The sequence below is a fragment of the Coptis chinensis genome, chromosome 3 (genome assembly GCF_015680905.1).
Source record: "Coptis chinensis isolate HL-2020 chromosome 3, ASM1568090v1, whole genome shotgun sequence".
NCBI lineage: Eukaryota > Viridiplantae > Streptophyta > Magnoliopsida > Ranunculales > Ranunculaceae > Coptis > Coptis chinensis.
This window is the reverse complement of record NC_141458.1, coordinates 93,898,681-93,918,793: the sequence shown is the minus strand read 5'-3', so window position 1 is coordinate 93,918,793 and position 20,113 is coordinate 93,898,681. Positions and strand designations below refer to the sequence as shown.

At 36.8% G+C, this 20,113-nt stretch overlaps 1 protein-coding gene across 2 annotated transcripts; it reads right to left on the bottom strand.

Moving 5' to 3' along the window:
- Positions 1–13,807: 13,807 nt before the first annotated feature.
- OS9 (ER lectin-like protein) lies at positions 13,808–19,100 on the bottom strand. Of its 2 annotated transcripts, none has more exons than XM_086603419.1 (9): positions 19,030–19,100; positions 18,809–18,906; positions 18,650–18,729; positions 18,380–18,583; positions 18,114–18,185; positions 17,217–17,332; positions 17,077–17,143; positions 16,848–16,954; positions 13,808–14,157 (listed from the first exon to the last, which is right to left on the bottom strand). In XM_086603419.1, the coding sequence occupies exons 2-9, from the start codon at positions 18,900–18,902 to the stop codon at positions 13,989–13,991; spliced, it is 909 nt and encodes a 302-aa protein (XP_086459545.1). In that variant the 5' UTR covers positions 18,903–18,906; positions 19,030–19,100; the 3' UTR covers positions 13,808–13,988. The 2 variants fall into 2 exon arrangements, with proteins under 2 accessions (XP_086459545.1, XP_086459546.1); XM_086603420.1 differs by having other exon boundaries at positions 19,053–19,095.
- Between the last annotated feature and the right edge of the window lie 1,013 nt (positions 19,101–20,113).

The window sequence follows — 20,113 nt, the reverse complement described above, 5'->3', positions numbered from 1 at the left end:
CAATCTTGTGGTGGTCATTTTAGTGGTAAGAAAACTGCAGCCAAGGTTCTACAATGTGGTTTTATTGGCCAACACTGTTTAGAGATGCACATGAGCATTGCAAAGCATGCAATCGTTGCCCGGCCAGTTAGGTCGCATTACTCAACGCAATATGATGCCCTTAAATCCCATTCTAATTGTGGAAATCTTTGATGTATGGGGCATCGACTTCATGGGTCCATTTCCAAATTCTCATGGCTTCCTATACATACTTGTAGCAGTTGACTATGTGTCAAAATGGATTGAGGCATTGGCATGTCGTGCTAACGATCATAAAATGGTCATTTTGTTTGTAAAAGAAAATATTTTCTCTCGATTTGGTGTTCAAAAGCTATAATTAGTGACGGGGAAAACATTTTCGAAATAAAATTTTTGAATCATTAGTAAAGAAATATGGAGTCACGCACAAAGTGGCAACTCCGTATCATCCTCAAACCCGTTGGTCAAGTAGAAGTCTCTAATTGAGAAATAAAATCCATTTTGGAAAAATTGTCAATCCATCTAGGAAAGGCGGTTCTACGATTATATGATGCCTTGTGGGCATATCTGAACAACTTTTAAGACACTATAGGGATGTCTCCGTATCGCCTCGTTTTTTGGAAAACCTTGTCATCTATTTGGTTGAACTTGAGCACCGTGCTCTATGGGCCATCAAAAGCCTCAATTATAACACTAACGCGTGGCTTAAAAAGAGAAAATTACGATTAAATGAGCTTGAGGAAATTCGGAGTGATGCCTATGATCTCTCGAAATCCTATAAAGCCAACATGAAAAGAGTACATGACAAGCACATATTGCGAAAAGAGTTCAAAGTCGGTCAAAAAGTTTTGATGTACAACTCAAGATTACATATTTTTTGAGGAAAATTAAAAACTCGATGGTCTGGTCCTTTCACTGTCTCTGTTGTCACCCCTTATGGGGCTATCTCTGTGAAAAACGTAAATGATGGTAGCGAATTTCAAGTAAATGGCGGCGCTTTAAACATTATCATGAGTTGCGCTCTCCGGATGTCGAAGAGACTCTTCTAAATGATCTAGTCTACGGACTAATAGATTTCTTTGGTGTACTTCTTTCCATGTATTTAAACAGGAAAAGTATGCCATTAAAGGTAGCAGGGCCCTCTTCTATTTTCTTTTCTAAAAATCCCTAGAGTGTGTGGTTGCAAGCGCCGGAACCTTAGTCCACAAAACTTTATTTCAGAACTGAGTATAAATGTCTTCTGATAATCGAGCAAACGTGCCTCCAGGAAAACAATGGGTACCAAAATTTTCACCTCCTTCTTTCTCCTCCCTTTTCTATTCTCTTCCTCGCGAACTCCAACTCATCATTTGGTCCAAATCTCACCCATCTCGAATTGGTAATGGTCGTAGTACTTTTGCTCGAAAGCGACAAACGAAAATGATGGGGTGGTGTATGAACCGGCCAAACTCCTTTCTGTCCGTGTCTTGATCTTTTATCCGAGATGAGCGGTATAAGGTATATTATTATTGTCGACACCAGCTCAACGGGATAAACTTCGTCGTCGTCCGTTATTCCCACGGGTTGGGATTCGTCTTGAGGATCGACATTAAAAGACTCACATTCGCCTCGAGGATCGGCGTTAAAAGACTCACAATCGTCTTGAGGATCGATGTTAAAAGACTCACATTCGTCTTGAGGATCCGGCGTTAAAAGACTTCGCATTCGCCTTGAGGATCGGCGTTAAAAAAAGACTCAACATGTATATACATGTATCGTTCGTTTTTTTTTAGCACCCGAATGGTGCCCAAAGAGAGTCGTGATATGCACCATCGAATTTCCTAGTTCAGTGCGGGCAATGGATTCCACCAGCCTACCCGATCAGTTTTCTATGTGACTATTTTCGGGAGGTTTGAGGCTATACCATATGTACTAAGGGTAATATTATTATTAGACCATTGCACATTGGTCAAGGATGGTACCGCCCCGAACCCTAGGCCCCCAAAACATAAAGGAGGATAAACCCGCGATCGGTTTGGATTGGGGTTCGCATGAGCCGACATGAAAGTTGCTGAGAAGTTAAGTTTTGTTATGATGTGTTGTTTTATTTGGATTTCGGTGTTGTTGACGCGTTCTTCTCGATTTGTACATTTGTATATAAAAGTGTAAATAAATAAAAACCAAAGATTGTTAAAAAAAAAAAAAAAATGTTTGAATGTGATTTTTTTTCATATTCTAGTGGATGGCATTTTTAATGCTGATCGTTTTGATATATCTCATCCGTTCAATTTGGAGTTGAAACGAATCGAATTTCCACGTTTGAAATTTCGGAACATTTCGGGACATAAGGGGAATTTCTGAAATTCATTTGTACTTGGGCCAAAATTTTGACCCGACCCAAAAATAAAAAACCCGGGTATAAAGCCCACGCGTCCACCCCCCTCATTTCTTCTTCCACAAAATTCGGATCTTGGTCCCCCCACAATCCACTCACGCGCGTGGCCTACCACCAGTGAATTCGACCACAAGACGCTGGCCAAACTCCACCAACCTCAACCCCCTTCCTCCAGCACCACCTCCTCCACCTCCTCTTGCTATTTGCACCATCAAAAGTTAATCTACAACGCGCTATGGCAGCACGAAGGAGAATCACAGTTGAGAGAAATTTCACAAATCTCTACAATTAGGGATGTTTCACCCATTTTTCGATGAGGAAATTGCTAGTAGAGAGTGGGAATATCTATTGCATCGAATTCTAGCTCAATATTTCGAAGAATTGGTGTTGAAATTTTACAACAATGGAGGTTTTCGGGGTGACAAATTTTGGATTACGGGCGGATGGGTTGGAAGCGTGAACTCACGCTGGAGTTGATTTGAATACCGCTTGATTCGATTAACTCGATAGCCCGACTACGTTATTGTCGAGTATCCGACCACGAGGGATTTGATGTTTGACACGCTTCTCGAGGGGAGTACAACACTGGCTCGAATGTGTGTACCAGCATTCACTCGGGCGTAACCAATTAGCCGTCACTTTCAATGGTCGGGCGCATAACGCGTCATTGGAACTTCAAAGGCGTCGGCGTGAACAAGACTTTCTTGCACCTGCCGTGGATCCTACAGAGAGGAAGCACACTTTCTGTATGGTCCATTTCACGGGCCATATTCTTACGACCCAGCGTCAAACCAGGTCGACTCCTCTTCTTTGTACTTGTTTGTTTCGGCTTATGCTTAACTTAGGGTTCGGTCTGCTACTCCTTTCATTGAAACAAGGTCTTTCGAGAATTTTGGAATTTTTGAGACTTGTGTTTTAGACCATTGGGACCCGGTAGCTAGAGATGACATTGAGCATGATAACGCGTACCTCCTCCTCCTCCTTCACCACCGTGATTGTTTTAATGAAGATACATCGCCCGAATCAATACTCCTATGGATGCCTTGAGGAACATGAATTCTAGTATGCAGCGGGGATGTTTCTTCTCCAGGAAGAGATGATTACTTCCCAGAATGACTTCCAGCAAGAAATGAGAAATCGCCAAGGCCAATTCCAGAGAATGATGATGGCAAATCAGCAGCAATTCCAAGATCAGTTGCTACAGTCTATAGGCCACATTCCAGACCAGTCAGCTCAGCCTGAAGTTCGTCGTGGCCGAAGACGTAGAAACCCGGGTTCATCTTCTGCTAACCCGGAGGATTCACAGTAGCTGTTTATTTCCTTTGGTTTAGAAATGACTATGTCATTTATTTCCCTTATGCATTGCATTTTTATTTTTTAGTGATAAATTATTATATATCGGTTGATTTCTCATAATTTTGTATCTCCAGACGGTTTGAATGAGAAATTATTTATGTTATGCGAATATAGTACTTTCAAAAATATGAGTTTGCTCCTTGATTCATTGGGCCTACTCTCAAAGCCCAACGGTCGAACCAATGGATTGATTCAAGCGGTCGGATGCCCAACGGTCGAGGAAATCAAGTTATAAATACAACTCTCATTTCCACTTTCACTCATTCCCTTCTCTCACTCTTCACACATTCTTCTTCACAAATTTTCAATTTCTTGAACATAATGAATAAAATAGGCGATGGGAAAAGGAGCAACTGTGAATGGGCTATCACATTAATTGTGATAATAGTGTTTATCATTAGTCTCTTGTCACTCATGCACAACATGATCCGAACATCTAGATCTATGTAACCGTTTTTTTTTTTTTTTTTTTTTTTTTTTTTTTTTTTATATTAGTATGGTGTGTTAAATAAATTCTCACACATTTTATGCGGTTACGTTATTAAATGGAGAAGTTCCAGTATTAAATATTTGTGTATATTAGTTGTCTTTTCCTCTCTAAAATATATATATATATATATATATATATAATAAAAATAATAATAATAATAATAAGTAAATAAATAAACAAACCATAACAAAGAAAGGCCATCCAAAACTCACCAAAATAATTAATGGATACACATAGTGTTCAGAGAAAATCGCGCAAGACGCTTACAAGGTACACATAACACTTGTCACACATGCATTTCGATTATTCTATCCATATTTTATTCTTGAGTTATGATCATCATTTCGAAATTACGTGTAAGTTTAACTACCCCGTGAAACTTTCCTCCGTATTTTCTAAACATTAAACCATCTCATTAATTGTATTTGGATATCCGACATGACAAAGACTTCTTGTGGATCCCCTATGATCTTTGTTCATAATCACATGGGTCATTAAATACACTTGGACTCCAGATTGGTATAGCCTCATAGATTGCCTATAAATCTCTTCTTTTTAAGCCATTCTTATTCATACAATTTTCACTATCCTTCCCTCAGTAATGGCTCAACCAAGAAAAATAACGGCAGAGAGAAAGACTACCTAAAAACTTTCAAGAAGAAGGCGGTTTTCTCCTTATTTTGATACGAAATCATCGTCGCGGATGGGCCTCTTCTATATCATTCAGCACTAGTTATTCCGAGAATTGGTTTTGATGTTCTACCAATTTAGCGGATATGAAAATGGAAAATTCTACTTCAATGCCTATGGACAACGATTGGAATTGAATAAGGAAATGATCTCCGACATACTTCAAATCCCAATAAAAACCCAGGAGTCCCTTGTTCAAGAGTCATCATTCGATTCCGCAAAAACTTTCTTGAGCTACCTATCAGATCTCATGGCGACGCGTCGAAAATACACATCACATGGTTCTTCAACGCTCTTTTGAAGCGGAATCAACGTGTTGTGCTCCAATCGGGTTGGGACATAATGTGGTAGGTACATCACACCAATCTGAAGTCACAAAGCCTCAACTTCACCTACTTTGGATTTTGCAAACTCAAAGAGATGACTTTTGTCCGATCCAACACCTCCGAACGTAATCACCAAGAAAACAAGAAGGTCGGCAGCTCTACCCACTTTGGTTACGCTAGATTATGATGCGTTGGGGTTATCCAATAATTTCTCCGAGACACCCCTTCAAAGAGCATATATAAAGGTACTTCAAACGGACTACTCCGTTGGTTTTGACCCCCGATACTCGATAGATGAAGCAGAACACCCCAAGCTCAAATTGACCATTTATTTGATGAAAATGCCATCTTTGAATATTATTAATCCCATGGAAGGCATTAAACTTCTTCATCGTGGTTTGAGGGAACTACACGCTCGTCGAGGAATATCATCATCACAACTCTTGAGATTTCCAAGATCGTCAAGCAACGCGATGATGTTGAGCAGGGAGGAGATCTTGGAAAATCATTCTCAATTCTTGCAAAATCACGCTCTCCTAATGGAAAATCAAACTGTACTCTCTGCCCGACCCAAGGGGACATTCGGATGCATTTCGGCCAACAAATAGAAGACCTAAAAGCGGTTTGGTGCAAAATATGCATCTCCAAGAGCAATATAAGAATCCATGATATTACTAAGTCAATAAGTATATAATCATCTATGTTATTACGCTTTTTTAGATCTTACTATGTATTTTGTCTTATCTTTTTGTCTTCTTTTGTATGCAATGCTTAATAGGATTGTCATCATTTCCATTGTGACTAATATAATTTTAACATGTGCTACAGGAGGGTCTATTTTCTTACATACTCATTTTTCCATCCAGTTTGCTCTGTATCGTTACCCATTTCTTTACTTCATCCACCATGGCATCTTCATCAAACATTGCATCTTCATCATCCATGGTACCTCCCAAACTCATTCCTGAGCAATCCTTTCAGTCTATGATGGATTCCAATGCCTATGGCCATCTCTTCCATGATTACATCACAAACATTGGGTGGTCTTCCCTAATTCTTCAACCTGACCAAACTTATTCTCCGAGTTTGGCTGCATACTTTTATGCTAATATGGAAGACACACAAACATTCAACCATGTGCATGGTTTCTACTTAGACGGGTTCACAATCCGAAGTTGGTGATACACCTCATATCTTTTTCGAACAACAACTTGCCCTATCTTTGGACCTTCCATACCACGAACCCGCTTCATCTTTGGCAAGTTACATCTATCATAATTCTTACCGGATTTCCTTTTCGGTGGCAAAGCGTTTAGCGACTCTTATGGTGATGGTCTTGAGATCAAACGAGAAGGAGATGGCCATGTGTCATGGCTAACATCACCATTCCATTAGCAAGCATGACAATGAACATGGGGACTGTAATGTTATTTGTACTCCTAAACATTATGGTAGATTGGCATTTTTTTTTCGCCAATGAGGTCGCTGCGTTGTATTGATTGCACTAGCTCAGGGTCATGCATTATTTAACATTTTAGGTTGTGTTATCTCCAGCCTGAAACGAGCTCGCACTTTTCAGGATCAATATATACTTTTACCAGTCACCGCTTGCCGGATCATGAAGACACATTTCCCACGGTTTGCGACCACTTTTCATGATCGGGTCAAGGTAGATTCCATGTGTGCCCAAAGAAATCAATCATTCGCTCATTGAGGTTTTCGTCAATGGAAGTCCCCGCTTCGATACACGAGGCATGTTCGATGTTACCCAAAGGGCGAAAAAGATGAAGACCAATTTGAGGGAATCGGAGACAAAGAATGGGCAGAAATTTGGCGGACTATTATCTATTTGGCGATGCTAAGGAAATGCATTTTCTTAAAGAGGGGCCTTGGACCTTCACGTCTATTTGGATGGTAAACTTGAGTTTGCCATTGTACATATATCTAGCTAAACCTTCGTTTGGTGTGCTATTGTTTTTCATGTTTAGGTATGCTATGGTTCATTATTTAGCATTGTGCTATGTATCGGTGTGCTATGTTTAGTGTGCTATTGAACATTTTCTTGTTCTTTCTGAATAATATATTATGATCTCCAACCTCTCTGTTCTAGCAATCTAGTCCTAATTTTGCTCATGGTTCTCAGGTACTTTCTCTCTTTAATTATTGATCCTTCGAGGACTAAGCATCATTATGTTTGGGGGTGCTTTAAACCTGTAGCAAAAATTAGACATCTTGTAGCCTATATATAGTTTTTATTTTCATATTAATAATTGTACTTAGTGACAAAGTCTTGTTTCCTTTTCAATGATGAAAATTGTCTAGAAATCTCACATTAGTATCGAATTAGGATTTGTTTTAAGAAACTTTAGATAATCGTATGCAATAGTTTATACATCTTTTCATGAATATTCATGTATCTTGAGTATCATTGATTGTACATAGCAAGAAGTTTTTCGGAACCAACGGTTAGTTACTTAAACTATAAATCCTGTGAGAATCTAACCAAAAACCTTGATATGAGTGATTTGTGTGTGATGACACAGAGGAGTAGTTTTTCCGATTAGAGGAAATTACGCATCTAATTACTTGATCACCACCCGAACCCTAGGCGAGAATTTAGGCCTTCTTTGGATCGACATAGCTAAAAATTCTTACCTGTTACAAATTTTACCGCTAGTCACTCCACTGAACCGTTCATCAAACCTTTCACTTTCACCAAAATTCCTTACCCATTTATTAAACCAAATAACAGAACCTACCTAAGTGATGAGTATGAGAAATAAGATGAATGTGGAAAGAATAAAGAGAAAGACTTGTCCCAAATAAAAGTCAGTTACTTGCTTCCGGAAAGGAAAATAGAATCATAATATATATATATATATATATATATATATATATATATATATATATATATATATATATATATAGTATCGAGAAGCTTAAGAACAAGGTTGGAAAAAACTCGGTTAGAAGAAGGAAAGGAAACAAGGATTTCTCTAGTGTAAATATATGAAGAACCTATTCTCTTATACTAAGTAAATTTTGATTATCCATTTCCATTTTCTTGTACACTATCACCTAATCCCCACAATACCTAATAAAGACCTCTAGCTCAATTAGGAGTAGGGTGGTGTGATAATAAGTAGTAGGCGTGATTGATCGACATCGGCTCCTCCATCATTGAGATGTAAGGAAACGTGTGCCCACCTGCTTTGGAGTTAACAAAACCTAAGTGGTAAAATTTTGAGTGGAATTGTGTTTCGACACATACCTGTGAGAACCCATTTAGGTACGCTCTCCAAGGGATCCAGAAACAACCCTGCTAGTATATTTCAATGAAAAGTTTACTGCATGAATAATCATATGTAGATGTTTTAATTATTGAATACATATTAACTTGAGTTTCAAATAAATCAATCCTCATTCCCTGCTAAGGAGATGTATGGATATCTGAGATTAATTTAGGAAATGAGTTTCACATTCGAAGTAGTTATAGTATAAATGAAGTTTGTGAGTATCTTTTTCGGAAAACTCTCACGAGGCTATAACTCGGCCCACTAGGGAATTCCTAGTGGTTTAAGGCCTTGTTGTTGCATATGGTCAATGCAACCGCACTCTGCTAAACGAGAATTAGTTTAGGACTACACATTTTTTGGCCACTTATCTATTTTAGTGTCTCTTATTTGCTTGAGGACAAGCAAAAGTCTTTGTTTGGGGGGTAATGTGATAAGCACCCAAAAGTGTATTATGAAACCCCATTGAGACATATAAATTTGGTTAATTATGTGTTTAATAATCATGAAATAAATATGTTTTCATACTTTTGCGGGTATTTTGCAAGAAACATGGAAATATTGGTTAAACTCGAAATAAAGCACGAGGAACGGTATATCTGAATTCTCCCAAATCCACACAGAAGCATCAAACTTCCAAAGCTCCTACCTCTTGAACCAGGACTCCGAATGTGACACGAGAGATGCTCAGACAATCGTATGATGAACTCTCTACGATAGGCGGGAAATTGTAAACGCCCGAAATCTGGGACCGCCATCGGATTTGGACATGGACCCACTATCTTGGGGCCACAAGATTGGATGAGTCATCAATCATGGAGCATGCCAAGACAAAGATAACAAATTATTGGTGCAAAGTTGACACCTTGCATGTAATAAATTAGATTAGGTGTTAATAGTGAAAAAAAAGGCAAGGTGTCACTTTGTTTTAATGTGGTGGATAAAAATTCATTAATGTGGTTTGATAATTCACGTGGGAGGAAATGAGATTTCTCTCAAATGGAGAAGAAATTAGACAAGGGTGGGGGACACTCCATTTACTCCCTTGACTTATTTTCCTCACATGGCATTATTTTAGTTCCTTAGTGAAAGAAATGTTAAGTTTAGTTTTTAGTTTTTATTAGAAAGCTTGTAATAGTTTTAATGGAGGAACACTTGTTTCTTCTAGAAAATTAAATAGAAGTGAGTTTGATTGTTTAGCTTCTTCTTCTTCTTCTTCTTCTTTCTCTCTCTCTCTCTCTCTCTCTCTCTCTCTCTCTCTCTCTCTCTCTCTCTCTTTTTTGTGTTTTTTAGTTTATAAATCCTTGTCCCAAGGATCATGAGCTAACTTCCCCTTTGGGGAGTTAATCCAACTCATGTGAGGGTAAATCAATTTTTGTTGGTTTGATAGGTTGTTAGGAAGAACAACTAGCTCTACACCCTATCCCAAAATGATAGTTGGTGTAGTGTCTAGTTAGGAATCAAAACAATGAGCTTAGAGATAAGTCATTGTTTAGTTCCACTTGCTAGCATGTGTGAGCTCTTAAGTGAGCCATACATGCTAGGGATCAAATATTTTCTTCCATTAGGGGCTTGTCTATGAGTCTAGGAAGGATCAAATAACATTTTTCAAATCAACAACTAATGATAGTTCACATGAGGAGGATTAACTCTCCACCTTTTCTTTCAAATCTCTATTTTGGTATTAAGTGCATGTTTTCAACTTTAATGTCTTTCTTAATGTTTGTGTAGGAAGGAAATCCTAGCTTAAATATTATAACCTTACTCCTTAGTTCCCTTAATTGTAACATCCAATTTGTAGTTGTTCTAAACTTTAGGTTAGTTCGAATCCTTATTCAAACTCTATGAAATGAAGATCGTGAGTAAGGAACCTTGAGTGCTTTTGCATCAATTTAGAGAGTTCAAAACTCTAAGTAGTAGTAACAAGCATATATCAGAGACCTTCAACAACAAATTCTCCAACATATAGAACAACTTCACACTATTGTCACAACTTTTCTTCCACATCCTCCCCGTTATAATCGTCCGCCTGGGCCAGCGTAATCTAATTATGCTTTAAATTAAAGGTCCTCAACTGTCTTCTCTAAGATTCGTATCAGTTGTGTAATATTGAAGTTATGGCACATTTTCGTTGTGTGAATTTATGTCTTTGAATACTGTGTGTAATATCTATTATTATATCAGAAGCAAATAAACACTTTTAATAAACATTTACGTTGCCCTTAAAAAAATACATATAGCGCTAACATCACACCTGACACATAAAAAATCCTAAATAGTATAATCAATCTGACAACAACACTCATTACCACAAACATCACAATTGACAACATGGGTGATTTTCTTTTCATTTGGCAACATTGGTTGGTTTGAAGCAGTAAATTGCATCTCCTTACTAAAACATCCGACCCAGTCACATTTAAGCCACATTTCAACAACTTTACCTGACCGATTCCAACACTTAACCAAATACATAATACCTCTACAGCTTGCTTCCCTGCATCTTCGATTAAGGCAAGGACAGATTTGAACTGTGTGGCCTTCTTGCTCACAAAGTTGACAAATCTAGAAAAAAATTAACCAAAAAAACAAATATCATAATTTAACTCATGTCATGATGTGGTCTTTATTGATGTACTTACTCCTGCTGTTAGCTAAATTAAGCTTTGTGCCTAATTTAATAACAAAAGAGTTGTACAAATGAAGTTTTAAATTAAGTTATCTAAAATACCTTCGTTGCTACAAATGTTCGAAAAGCAGCTCCACCCATTTATGTTAAACTTATCAACCTAAGAGAAAGAGTTTAACACAAAAAAAACCATATAAAGAAATAACTGCTATGAAAAGTTCTGGGTAGCCTTTTATAATACATTTGTTTAAAAAAAACTTTTTTTTTTTTTACCATTGGATGAAAATGAAGATTTTTGACACGTCGCATTAAATATAGTTGAATATGAACAATCCAATTATATTATTATACTATGTCGATATATAGCATACATTAGGTTGACCACCCTTACTATCCAACATCCCATCAGATTTACGTAAGTCACGTTAATCTAAAGTGTTTCCTTTAAAAAATTTAAATTCATTTTGCCCACGATATATTAAAAATTTCCAACGGACTTACACAAAAAAGTACAGGCCCCTCTTTCTCCAACTCACGGACTAACTTTGACATAATAACCTTATCTCTTTCTTCTCTAATTTCTTAAGAAAACAACTCAACCATAGTATTAATACCTCTCGCATCTCGTGGATTCCAACCACCAACCCCCCTCAGGTAATTCTTCTCTTAAATTTTTTTTCGCTTATTTTATGTCGTTTCTACCTTAAATATATTATTCGTGCAAGCTAAAAAAAAAAACATTGTAAGTTAGAAAATAAGAATTTTCATAATAACCATAATAATACTAATTATTATAACAATAACAAATCAGATGACTTATTTGTCCCAGTCGTTATCTTTACCAAGTTGAGCCATTTTTCCCACACAATATATATCATTTTTAAATATATATTTAACTAAGTTTGATTTTCTATACATTCTTTACAATACTATTGCGTTTTTTTTTTTAAAAGATACTATTTCGTTATACTTCATAATTGTTGGAATTGGCATCAAACTAAAGTATGATTAATTTATTTAACTTTTGTTATTTTTTTCTTTAACAACAGTAACAACCATATCCAACAGATTTGATGTTGAGGAAAACGAGATTGGAGATGCAGTAAAAGTTTTACTGTTAACAGTAATTATTTGTGTTTTACTCCTTTTATGGAAAGTGGATTTAGGTGTCTAGACCTAAGCAAATGTATGTTTACTGTTTAACATATCACTGTTTTAAATTTAGTAAAGATATTAAACCATGTCATTACATTTTTTAGCCAATATGCTTTGTTATTGAAATACTTACTTCTTATGTAAGACACTTGTTCGCAATTTCCATTTTAAATACATTAATGGAACACATGTCAGTAATTATTACTACTATCAGTAAAAAAAAGGTCTTCTTAACTTTTAAATAATGAACGTTATATATAATCACATTCCCTTTAGAAAACGGATTGTGGTAGGAAGAAAACTTGAGACTCATCTGACGGCATTGGGTAAATGGATTGTTGTTCGGAGTTATACAAAGGTACTATTTAAGATAGTGATAGTACCCATATCTATATATTATTACATATTATTTGAACACAAATAGCTAAACAGTTTGTTTGGGTTATCTAGAAATACCATAAAATCATATGAAAAAAATGGTGTAGTTAGTTTTATTGAGCTACACCAATATCTTAGTGATCTTCCATCATTTTTTTTTTACCGAGTAGATGTTTGTTAAAAAAAAAAAAAAAAATCAGCTTTGAAGTAGTGTTAGAATGTAATTGTTTATTACACTGCAAAATATAATAATCCAATTGTCTGATCAATTTTCTAATAAATAAAAATTTATAAAAAACCCTTACTACATGTTGAGACAAAACAAAAAACGTTGGCGAACAAGGAGACAACATTGTAATTTATTTTTTACTTTCCATTTATAGCCTGTGGTTTAGTATAAGTTACATGCATATACAGAGGGCTTTTATCTAACTAACTCTACCTAGCTTTCCTAAAACCCTTTTTTACAATTTCCATATAAAATGCATTAATGGGACATGTGTAAGTAAGTATTAGTCCTATCAGGAATCAAAAGCATTTGTAATCATAAAAAAAAGGTCTTCTTAAGTTTTAAATACTGAACTATATATGATCACATTCCTTTAGAAAGTCTTTTTTAACATCCATGTGCAGAGCACGTGCACTAATGCTAGTAGTTATAATTAAGATAGATAGTAAACGACAGTTCATTGCAGCAATGTTAATAGTTGAGGAGCATCCCCCACAGAGCAGTGAAAAACTTAGAACTGGAATGCTTCAATTGCACTTGAAATTTAAATGGGATAGAATTCCTCGGGAAAACATGTTACTTAATTTCATCAGTATTAGATAAAGCGAGAATGATAATCTGAGCCTGAGACTGGAATGATGGAATCCGTTGTTTTTAGAAGACATTGGTTACTACTTACTACAACGATAAACGCACAACAATGGTATATTGGCATCAAAGAACTGGGTAGTTTGGGTTCTTAGCAAAGAACCAGAATTCAGAATTTCGGATCCAGAGGAGATCCAGTCCTTTTTTTCTAGAATCTAGAGTCTAGACTGCCAGTTCCCAGTCCCATTAAAATTCAGAAGTGCTAAAACTAATTCGCATGATTTTCCAAATTAATTCATATATTATATGACATTTTTGTGTCAACAGAGTAACTAGAAAAGATTGGAAGGGAAAACTGATCCTCTACAAATTAGTATTCTTGAGTTACAAAAGAAGCTAAGGGTGATATAAATATTCTCGAGTACATCCCTTCCCAATTGTATGCTTCTGTATCTGGCAAATTTATGTTGCATACTTCTCTGAGTCATGACTGGATGGAACTTTGACATCTGTTACCATGGTTATCTGTTTATCTTTGGAGCTGCCATCTTCTGTTCCCATGGGTTTGGAATCCTTGGGAATCTTGTTACAGTTGACAGTGCGCCATACTGGTCTTTGTTCTTTATACATTCTGTTATTTATAACAACGAAAAAAGAAAAAGAACATAAAGAAGTCATTTGATATTCAGAATAAATCATAAAATGGCAACACAAGTCTTCATATTTGACTGCAAAGCTAGAAGATGATTGCTTTCCAGAAAATGGAAGAAACTTCATATCTAGAGTCATTATTGGTAATTCACAGAGACAGGTTTAAATAAAGATATGCGCGATACCCCCTTTTCTGTGGATAGGGTCTCTGCCATCTTAGTTTGGCAGCCAAACAGTGGGATAAAGGCATTACAGGGAAAGTACAGAGTAATTCATATGGCCATCGTCACTCTGTACTATCTTATCTACAGATATCCTATTGGGCAAAAACCAAAGATGCCAATGGTGAACCCTAATGATATTGAACTCTTTGAATAGTGAATCTTGTGTCTCCTCTTGAATGATTTGTATTTGGTAAGATCAGAAAGTCAGGGTAGAATTGGACAATAGGTTGGTGTGGAACAGTAGACAAGGATTTAAAAAAAAGTTTAGTAGAACATAGCAACCCAACTTGATTATATCAATAGCCATAAAAAGGATTTCAGCACTGTCCTCTCTTGCTCATTTTGGATGAGTACAGTAAAATAAGACCATACATAAATTGTTACAGTAAAAAGGGTTGTAGTTTTTTGTAAATGAAGCAGACCAACAAAAAGTCAACTCCACCTCCATTCCATTCCCTCACAACCCCCAGCACTGTCATGTCCAATTCATAATAAGAGGAATGCTAGCAACTCAAGTTGTGAGTTGCATGCATGTATGCTCATTAGACAACAAATTTACTAACCTGATGACCACTTAAACAAGTTTCACTCATTTTAGCAAAGCTAGGACATTTTATTCATTCATTTATTCTAATACCAAATGATGGAGTGGAAGCAAAAAGAAAGATTAAAAAATGGAGTTCTTGCGGGAGATTTAGAAGAAAGGGAAGGAATTAATTGAGGAAAATGAATATTTAAGGGAAAGATATTGAGAAAGAAGATTGATAAGAGAGATAAAAGTTGTAGAGAAATAAGTTTATTGATCAAAGGTTGTGTAAATTCGTTTTTGGAGCTCTTTAAATAGATAACATAACTCCCATGAACCAACCAAGAAACCTACTAAAACAATGAAAACTTGAACCCCAAGCATCTATAACATTAAACCAATTTCCTATACCTATTAGAACTCAGTTTAGAGTATTCTAGACACTTCTAAATAAATCCTAAATAATAAAAATGAAAATACACTACTAAAACCAAAATAGAAGCTACTAAATTAATAACAGTGACAACTTCCATCTAGTTATGATGTCCAACATCACTAAAAATCTTACTATACCCCATTATGACCCCCTCCACCGCCACCGCCACCACCGCACCCACCACGGCCAATTACTGCAACCACCACCCTTCTTCCCTTCTTGAATTTAAACTAATTTTAGTTCTCAAATTACCTCATACAAAGAATTAATAATTTTACATAGACTTTGAAACAAATCTCTAGCAGTAAAATCTGAAATCAAATTGTATTGAAGTTACAGAAATAAGAGCAACAAAATCTTGAACTAAAGAGATTATATTTCAAGAAGACTCAATCTGAACATAAATCAATGAAACAAAATTCAAAAACACTGAAATCTTGAAGACATTAGTATTCTTAAGTATCAAACCGTCTGTCCTTGTGGATGTCCCCAAATTTTGCATAATTTCAAGCTAAAACATATCCTAAAATCAGAGTTGAAATTCACACAAAAATAACCATTTTTTATGGAAAAGTTCAAACTTAGGCCGAGTCTAATGGTTATCAACTTCTTATCCCTATTCCTTCAAAAAACAGTGGTATAAGAATAGAGAGTGGGTTTTGGTGATCCAATGGTATGAAAGATACTATGCATAGTTTGAAACCCACTTTTTTTTCAACAAAAAATAATAATAATAATAATAATAACCATTCTACACCACTTCAAATAGCGCCAAATGAGACGTTTTTTTCTTTTTGCACCACTTGGCGCCATTTGTATCGTTTTCATTTGACTCCACTTCAACTAGCGTAGAATGCACTCTGCATTCCTCAAAAACACTCTATATATAGCGTAAAATCCGGATGAGGGGTAATTTCCACGACTTCCCACTCTACTTTTAGGAGGATGCAGGGCCATTGGACTCAGCCTTAATATCAATGGTGGTGAAGAGGTATGGGCAGAAAAGGAGAGCAAAGGAGAACAAGAGAAAGGCAAATAAAAGGAGGTGGCACTGGTGCTTGTGGGATTGTGGCAGGGGACGGTGGGCATAAAGGAGTTACTGCTTTGTAACCAAGTGTTCGTTTTAGCACCCAAATAAATAAAACGAGGTTTTGAGTTTACAACAATCAAAGTTGCAAGTCGCAAGTTTTCTTTTCCTTTTCTTTTTTTTCTAATGAGTAGGCATGCATGCAAACTCAGAAGTTGAGTTGCCTGCTGGTATTCCTCCTTGTTTTTTCTGATAGTTAGACCTTTTAATCCCTAAACCCTTAAATCCCCTTTCCCCAGTGAAGGTGGGAATCGAAGCTAAGACCTTGGACCCAACCTCCCAAGTCTTGACCAGTAGGTCAATGAAAACCTTATAAATTAAAATAGAATAGTAAAAAAGGAGATAGGTTTAAACTTTAAACATGAATAAAAAGGATTAGGAGATGAAACGTTCTTACGGGTGCTTGCAAAGCATTGGGCTATGAAGTGTGAGCGCATACTTGCAAGTTGACAGCTCCGTTATAGAAGCAATCACAGCGTTTGGCTCCGAGCACACAAATCTTACCTGTGCATAAACACATAGAGGCCGATGGGTTATACGTGACTAGTGATCCATCAGAAAATTCAACTTGGAACTAAATAATAAAAATATTAGAGGATTCAAAAGTCAAGCTGATTTCTCCATACCTCGGTTTCTCGAGGCCGATTAGTGAGATCACAACTTGTGCCATTGGTATACTGGTGCGCATGGTACCTATATGAAACGGAGCGCGATTAAATACTATTATCCAGGTTCCCTAACTTTGGTCACAATTATGTAAATCTACCTTTGAGAAGCATCTTTTGAGCGAGGATCTTTCAGTATGGAAACATCAGAAAGGTTCTGATTGAAAGCTGTAGTCGCTTCCTCATCATACACACCCAAAATAAATTCCTGAACTACCTACAGAAAATGAAATAACAATTAGAGTTCATGACAAAACGGTTGGAATCATCCCATTGATTTTAACAACTCTTACAATATTGGTCAAAACAATAAAGGCAACCAGCATGAAAGGGTTAAACACGATTAATGGTTACTACATCTGATTGACAATGAATTAAGGTCCTTTTGCAACCTCTCCTCTTCATCCCTCACAGAAATACAACTATCCCAAAGTACAGTAATCAGAATATGTAACATCTTCCATAACACAAACTATAGGATGACTGTATTGATTAATGTAACAGAAATTATTTGCACAGATACCAAAATTTTGTATCCCTACCCGCCCTCAGGCTCATTGTTACGAGATTATCACAACTTTCTTTCTTAGCTAAAGAACCTCTTTTTCTTTTCTTTTTTTTTCTAACTTTGTTGTCCTTTCTCTTGTCAAGTGCTAATTATTCCTAAAACTCCCTGGTGAACAAATGAGGCTCCTGACAGCACCACTGTTTACTCATCATTAAATTTCAGATATAAGTATATAACTTGAAGGATATGCAGTAAATAGTTAGATTGAAGAAGATATTTGAGATCAATCCGCAGCCTTTAATAAGTTTGGTCAACTTTTTTCCGATTATAATATAGTGCTATTGAGCAAAGGGGAAAAGAAGCAGTAGTTAAAATGTTTCCAATACATCTGTTTGAAAACCTTGTATAACTGTATAAGTTCCATATTATAAACATTACATAATTGACAGTTTCATTATTAGAGGGCCTCGACAGATATTCAAAAGTCTACCTTATCACCCTCCAAATGAAGTTGCCGAAAATTCTTCTGATAACAAAACTCGTAAGACCACCAACCCTCTTGCTGCATAAGAACAGTTAATAAATCAGGTTAAACATTTGAAAAACAGAACAAAACCAGTTTGGACACTCATTATACTTCCCATAAATCTGTGAAGTGTTAAACTAGAAAATTTTATTTCAAATTGTAAAATCATATCTCAGGAAATTCGATGAGAGTTTCATGGGAGAAAAGAAGACATATAATATTGTCCTCACCCTATATAAACATTTGTCCTTGAAGACCTCAAGTAATTCATCTGGTGTCTTCAACGTAACCTTTCTCTGGGTTTCCACAATCAAGCTGCTAGTGTTCTGGTGAGTGAAGAATTTGCTAGTTTTTGTTTTATCCTCTTTGGGCAAGAAACATGAAAATTTCTGCCCATTCTTGTCAGACATCACCATGGACTCCTGATCATCATCCTGTAAGATAAAGCCTTATATATCATAGCAGTACAAGGTTCTACTAATAATAATAATGGAGCTTACAGGATGAAATGGAGAGTGTGGCTCATGGAATTCAATCTTGTATTTAGGCTCATGAGAGCTGCGACCAAATCCTCCTCCTCCTGCACAATAATAAATAAAGGTACAATGAACAAACATCTAACAATTAATGGAACAAGAAGAAAAAAAAAAAGTACCAACCAGCATGAATGGAGAAGATCTGATTGGATAAAACACTGGCGAGAAGATTAATAAAAATAACAATTAATAAGACATTCCTCCTTGCTGATTCCATCTCTCTGTTAAAACGACACGGCAAGAGAAAGTAATAAGTGTGCTGTAGTAGGGGTGTTTGTGTGAATAGAACTACTATCCGGATTTGGATCCGAATCCGGTTGGGTCGGATATGATTAGAAAATTACCCACCCGATGGTAACAAAATTACCGAACAGAAGATCTAGATCATTGCTTCTTTCCTGGAAATTATTCACACTATAGGGGAGTGATATCCTCATTAAGGATTATCACACACGCGTGAAGCATAAGTGAACTCAGGACAGCGACCTCCAAGACCGACCTGTGAGCAGCTCCCTTGTGAAGACATACGCACGCAGCATAGGTGAACCCGAAACATCGACCTCCAAGACCGATCTATAAGCAGCTCCTTTCATGTAGGTGGTATGAACTAAGATGTCTCATTCACAATCTCCACCTTACACGTGTGCAGGTAGCACACGTGCCTCTAGGATTGAAATTTCACAAGCCTATAAATACCACCTATTTGAACTACGTGAGGCCTGATTCCCTCTCCCCTAGAAAATCAAGAGAGGATCGTTGGCGGACTTCATTTCATCAATGAACTTCGGTCTCTCCAAAAAATCTCAACCTATTCCCTTCTTTCTACGATCTGTAAAACAAAACCAAAGCACCCCTTTACATTGGCGCCGTCTGTGGTTTCGATTATTTGAGAAATCACGATAACCCAATTCAAAACTCTACAATTCTCAAGCCCACGAAGCATGGTCAGCCTCGAAGCTCAAGTTCAAAACCTTGCAGAACAATTGGGTTTAACCAACGAGAGGCAAGAAAATACTGCTTTACGGACCCAAGTAGACGCTTACCAGCAGCAACCAGGCGGTAATGTTGCTGAAAACGACATCAAAGAGGTTAATCAACAGATTAACGAATTATCACACAGGATAGGCGGGCCTTGCAATCGAAAAGATCGACCCAAATTGTTGAAGATGCTCAAGACATGTGGCGTCCCGTTCAATCCGACGTTCTCGGTAAACCCTCTCCTCAAGATTTCATCGACCACGCTTTCCCATGTATGATGGCAAAGACATGCTCCGGTCGGCATGTGGCTCGATACATTCAAAGTCCGCCCCTACGGTTCTCCCGAAGTTTGATCATCTTCTTTGTCGACTATTTCCGGCTAGTCTCAAGGATGGCGACTTCATTGGTTCTTCTCTCGGAACTGATTACGTTAAAACTTTTGGCGACTTC

Coding starts and splice junctions, on each gene's coding strand:
- OS9 (XM_086603419.1), bottom strand. CDS start 18,902: ATGGAATCAGCAAGGAGGAATGTCTTATTAATTGTTATTTTTATTAAT. Junction 18,584..18,649: donor CACACTCTCCATTTCATCCT/GTAAGCTCCATT, acceptor TTTATCTTACAG/GATGATGATCAGGAGTCCAT. Junction 18,186..18,379: donor AGGACAAATGTTTATATAGG/GTGAGGACAATA, acceptor GTTCTTATGCAG/CAAGAGGGTTGGTGGTCTTA.